Source organism: Chiloscyllium plagiosum, chromosome 34 (assembly GCF_004010195.1).
Source record: "Chiloscyllium plagiosum isolate BGI_BamShark_2017 chromosome 34, ASM401019v2, whole genome shotgun sequence".
Classification (NCBI taxonomy): Eukaryota; Metazoa; Chordata; class Chondrichthyes; order Orectolobiformes; family Hemiscylliidae; genus Chiloscyllium; species Chiloscyllium plagiosum.
This window is the reverse complement of record NC_057743.1, coordinates 16,466,290-16,472,289: the sequence shown is the minus strand read 5'-3', so window position 1 is coordinate 16,472,289 and position 6,000 is coordinate 16,466,290. Positions and strand designations below refer to the sequence as shown.

At 45.1% G+C, this 6,000-nt stretch overlaps 1 protein-coding gene across 1 annotated transcript in view; it reads right to left on the bottom strand.

Annotated features, from left to right (window-relative positions):
• Positions 1-6,000, bottom strand: part of igsf21a (immunoglobin superfamily, member 21a) — a 384,953-nt gene that overhangs the window by 124,252 nt on the left and 254,701 nt on the right. The window contains exons 5-6 of the mRNA XM_043675638.1: positions 5,585-5,700; positions 3,505-3,967 (exon numbers count right to left, since the gene is read on the bottom strand). Coding sequence (XP_043531573.1) covers positions 3,505-3,967; positions 5,585-5,700 — 579 coding nt within the window. The remainder of the gene's footprint in view (positions 1-3,504; positions 3,968-5,584; positions 5,701-6,000) is intronic.

Genomic DNA, 6,000 nt, shown 5'->3' with positions numbered 1-6,000 from the left:
CTGGCTTGTCTTTACCACCCTTCTTAAACAGTGGCACCATGTTTGCCAACCTCCAGTCTTCCAGCACCTCACCTGTGACTATCGATGATACAAATACCTCAGCAAGAGGTCCAGCAATCACTTCTCCAGCTTCCCACAGAGTTCTCGGGTACACCTAATCAGGTCCTGGGGATTTATCCACCTTTAATCATTTCAAGACATCCAGCACTTCCTCTTCTGTAATCTGGACATTGTGCAAGATGTCACCATCTATTTCCCTACAGTCTATATCTTCCATATCCTTTTCCACAGTAAATACTGATGCAAAATATTCAGTTTGTATCTCCCCCATTTTCTGTGGCTCCACACAAAGATCTTTGAGGGGCCCTATTCTCTCCCTAGTTACCTTTTTGTCCTCAATATGTTTGTAAAAACCCTTTGGATTCTCCTTAGTTCTATTTGCCAAAGCTATCTCATGTCCCCGTTTACCCTCCTGATTTCCCTCTTAAGTATACTCCTACTTTCTTTATATTCTTCTAAGGATTCACTCGATCTATCCTGTCTGTACCTGACATATGCTTCCTTCTTTTTCTTAAGCAAATCCTCAACATCTGCCTCCAATCAGCTTTTGAATGTTCTTGCCTAATACTGTCAAAATTGGCCTTTCACCAATTTAGAACTTCAACTTTTAGATCTGGTCTATCCTTTTAAAACGAATAGAATTATGGTCGCTGGCCCCAAAGTTCTCCCCCACTGACACCTCAGTCACCTGCACTGCCTTATTTCCCAAGAGTAGGTCAAGTTTTGCACCTTCTCTAGTAGGTACATTCCCATACTGAATCAGAAAATTGTCTTGTACACACTTAACAAATTCTTCTCCATCTAAACCCTTAACACTATGACAGTCCCAGTCTACCATAACCACCCTATTATTCTTACAGATAGCTGAGATCTCCTTACAAGTTTCTATCCCTTTCTTATTTATTAGTTCCACCTAAATAACTTCCCTGTATGTATTTCTGGGAATATCATCCCTCAGCACAGCTGTAATGCTATCCCTTATCAAAAATGCCACTCCCCCTCCTCTCTTGCCTCCCTTTCTATCCTTCCTGTAGCATTTGTATCCTGGAACATTAAGCTGCCAGTCCTGCCCATCCCTGAGCCATGTTTCTGTAATTGCTATGATATCCCAGTCTCATGTTCCTAACCATGCCCCGAGTTCATCTGCCTTCCCTGTTAGGCCCCTTGCATTGAAATAAATACAGTTTAATTTATTAGTCCTACGTTATCCCTGCCTGCTCTGACTGTTTGACTCACTTCTGTACCCATCTCAGATCGATCTCTTTCCTCACTATCTCCCTGGGTCCTCCCCCCTTCACCTTACTAGTTTAAATCCTCCCAAGCAGTTCTAGCAAATTTCCCTGCCAGTATATTAGTCCCCTTCCAATTTAGGTGCAATCCGTCCTTCTTGTACAGGTCACTTCTACCCAAAGGAGATTCTAATGATCCAAAAATGTGAATTCTTCTCCCATACACCAGCTCCTCAGCCATGCATTCATCTGCTCTATCCTCCAATTCCTGCCCTCACTAGCTCGTAGCACTGGGAGTAATCCAGATATTACTACCCTTGAGGACCTCCTTTTTAAATTTCTACCTAACTCTCTGTAAACTCCCTTCAGAGTCTCAACCTTTTTCCTTCCAATGTCGTTGGTTCCAATGTGGACAATGACCTCTTGCTGGTCCCTCTCCCCCGTGAGAACATTCTGCACCCTCTCTGAGACATCCTTGATCCTGGCACGAGGGAAACAACACACCATTCTGCTTTTTCTCTGCTGGCCACAGAAACATCTGTCTGTACCTCAGACTACAGAATCTCCTAACACAATTGATCTCTTGGAAGCCAACGTACCTCTTGACGCATTAGAGCCAGTCTCAATACCAGAAAGGTGGCACGGTGGCACAGTGGTTAGCACTGCTGCCTCACAACGCCAGAGACCTGGGTTCAATTCCCACCTCAGGCAATTGTCTGTGTGGAGTTTACGCATTCTCCCCGTGTCTGCATGGGATTCCTCTGGGTGCTCCGGTTTCCACCCACAGTCCAAATAAAATGTGCAGGTTAGGTGAATCGACCATGCTAAATTGCCTGTAGTGTCAGGGAATGGTTCTGGGTGGGTTGCTCTTCGGAGGGTCGGTGTGGACTTGTTGGGCCGAAGGGCCTGTTTCAGAAACTTGGCTGTTCGTGCTACGTTCCCCTGAGAATCCATCACCCCCCTAGATTTTCCAAAACAGCGTACCTGTTTGAAATGAGTATATCCACAAAAGACTCCTACTCTAGCTGCAGGAGTCTTACCCTTCCTGGAGCTAACCCATCTATGTGATTGTATCTGAGACTTGCCCCCCTTCCTATAACTGCCATCCATCCATCACATACTGTTGCTGTTGCAAATTCCTCATCGCTTCTATCTGTCTCTCCATTCGATCTGATAAGATTCACATCCAACAGCATTTATGGCAGATATAATCCGCAGTAACCTTTAAACTCTCTTTAAACTCCCACATCTGACAAGAAGTACATATCACTGCAAAGGCCATTTTTGCTCCTTCACAATCTACAGACCCAGAAAATAACACCGTCTTATTCCTCTACAAACACTGCCCCAGGTTAAATTAATAGCTATGGCTTATATTTTAAGTTTAATCAAGAGACTTATCTCCAAAAACATATAATCAAGAAAGAACCCACTGTACTCACTACTGCAGTCTTTCTCTTGGAGAGACTTAAAACAACAATTAACTTATCTGATTCTGTGCTGTGAACTTCACCCAACAGTTCCTCCAAGATTATTTGTGAATTTCACTGTTTGTTAATTTTCCCATATGCACTCCGATGTCCAGCGGTACACAAATTCAAACAGCAAAGGCGAAAACTGTGCAGGTTCTCTCTCTCTCCTACACTGTCCTCACCATGTGCTTCCTTTGTCTGCTCTTCTCCCTTTTAATCTGCTGTTCCAAAAAGTTCCAAAACAATGCAACAGCATATAAAACAGTAATTGCTGCTCCTGGAATTTGAGGAAATCACCTCCAGCATCTAAAATACCTCAAAAAATGGAGCAGCTCTTTCCTAACAGCCCTATGAGTAATAAAGTTTCGCCTAATCTCATTCCTAGCTCTCTCGTCCTCTCTATCCTCTATGCAATTGCTTGGCATTATTTGAAGGAAGGTAGGGGAGTTCTTTTGCTGCCTTGGCCAGTCCTTGAGCTTTCAAACAAAATAATCTGACCATCTGTAATTCCAGCTGTGGGAGCTTTCTATGCACACCTTGGTTGCAGGTTTTCCTGCGTTCCCCTACTTCACAGATTGTTCACTGAGAATTAAACGTTTTAGAAATCCCTGAACTGATGAAGGTCCAGTAAAGATGCTCCCCCATCATTGGGCTGTGCATCGATGTGCAAATCTCTGGGGAACTGGACCCTTACCTTCCATGTAATTGTCTCACAAACCTGTACAATAATTTCTCGGACTTACCAAGTATCACCTCGGACTGCATGGGCATTGACAAGGCCGGGTGCTTCACCTCACAGCTGAACAAGGCGTTATTATCCAGGTCAGGGTTCAAAGTCCAGGTGATCATGGCCCGGACCTCGACAGTCCCATCGCTGACTGGAATCTGTGTGTGCCGGAACAGATATTCCGGATCGCTGGGATAAACCCACCTTGGGAACTCCCGGCTGATGACCGTCTCTGGAATCTTTTCTGTTTCAGTGGTTGCTGGGTCAACACTGTCAGTAATGCTGGCTAAGGGCCTCTCAGTGAAGAGCCTGCCTCCACCTTCAAAATCCAGCAAGGACAAAGATTTCTGCATCTTGGTGTCATCCATATCCCGGCTGATGAGGTGCTGAGGGACTCGGCTTTTACTCATGGCTCCATCTGAAGATGTTTGAGACACATGGAGAACTTCAACCAGTTCTCCATCTCGCTTGAAGTATACCTAAGGGGGACACACACAGAAACATGAAAACTTTCAGCAAACTGTGGCAGCATGGTGGCTCAGTGTTAGCACCATTGCCTTGCAGTACCAGGGACCCGCTTTCGATACCAGCTTCGGGTGACTGTCTGTGTGGACATTCTCCCCGTGTCTGTGGGGATTCCCTCCGGGTGCTCTGGTTACCTCCCACAGTCCAAAAATGTGTAGGTTAGGTGAACTGTCCATAGTGTCTGGGGATGTGAATGATTAGATTACTTACAGTGTGGAAACAGGCCCTTCGGCCCAACAAGTCCACACCGACCCTCCGAAAAGCAACCTATGTAGGTGCATTCCCATACATTTACTCCTTCACCTAATACCACGGGCAATTTAGCATGGCCAATTCACCTAATCTGCACTTTTTTTTTGGACTGTAGGAGGAAACCGGAAGGTGAGGTGCATTAGCCTTGGGAAATGCAGGGTTAATGGGGGAGGGTGGGTATAGGTGGGAGACCCTTCAGAGGGTCAGTGTGGACCCAATGGGCCAAGTAGCCAGCTTCCACATGAGGGATTCTGTGAAGCCAATAGGACAGGGCTGTTAGTTGGGAGGGTTTAGAAACTGAAAATGATCATTCGGACCAAACAACCGTCCCACTCTTCCTGCAACCTCGCACTCTCCCGGAATTCTCAAATTCCCTGTTCTCAGGAAAAGGGCACCATCCCAAATCAGACAGTCATATCTGTCTTTGCTTTCAGCCATTTCTTTGTTGCAGGACCCCTTACCAACCATGTCAAATGGGACATTGATACAGTGTTTGCAGTCAGAGTGAGACGTACAGAAGGACAGTACGTGGAGTGAGGCACCCAGTTTCTGGTGCTTGCTGCATTTCAAGGGCGCCTCCGATGCAAGGAGATGGCAGCATTGCAAAATAACTGGGAGTTTCTGGAAATCCAAGAAGTCAAGCCATTGCCAGCACGGATGAAATCAGACGAAAACAAAAATGCAATCACTTTCTTTCTGGTTTGCCACAGAAGCAACATCATTCACTGTCCTCACAGGGAATTTCTGTCAGTCAGGCCCTCTATCCATTTTGAAGGCATGAGTGAAGGGGCTACTAAATACATAGCTATGGTTTCTGTAACCACATTGTTCATGATTCGAGTCAACATCAATGGTTGTTAAAGCATTAAGTGAACCCTGACTGCTAATTTGTCTTTTCGGAGGCAAAAACATTTAAAAGGTTTGAGTGAGGTAGTACCTTCAGTGCACTATTAACACAAAGCAGTTAGATGTATCCCTGTCTTTGCATGCTCTATCTGAGTGCAATTAAGATTTTGTTATTAATGATAGTGCACACCTTTGGCTTTTCTGAAAGACACAGAAAGTGAGAGAGGAGATCAAAGCAGAATCCAAAGCATCCAATCCAAAGATGTGCAGGTCAGGTGAATTGGCCATGCTAAATTGCCCACAGTGTTAGGTACATTAGTCAGAGGTAAATATAGGGTAGGGGAATGGGTCTGGGTGGGTTACTCTTCAGAAGGTTGGTGTGGGCTTGTTGGGCTGAAGGGCCTGTTTTCATACTGTAGGGAATCTAATCTAATATAACATTGCAGACCCCTTCCCTCATATCATACACATACCGTGGGAGCGGGCTTCCCTCCAGAAACGATGCAGACCAGAGTGAAGTTCTGAGCCTCATAGCGACTGAAAGCTGCCGGTGTATCCGCTGCGATGACCGAGATAGAGGAAGGAGGAGCTGAGGAATACAAAAAGAAAATGCTGAGGTTACTCAATGTTGTTTTCATGTATCAAAGCCGAGCCAGTTCATCTCAATAAGGAATGTCAGCAGGAGTTGGAGGAAGCATGCAACACTGTGAAGATTAGTGGGAAGTCAGAGGACTGGGAATACTTGAAAAACCAGGAGAGGATAACTAAGAAAGCAATAGATGGGAGAAGATGAAATATGAGGGTAATATGAAACAACATTGCGAGAGACGTTTTTTCAATATATAAAAGAGGCAAGAGTGGACATTGGAGCGCCAGAAAATGAGGTTCG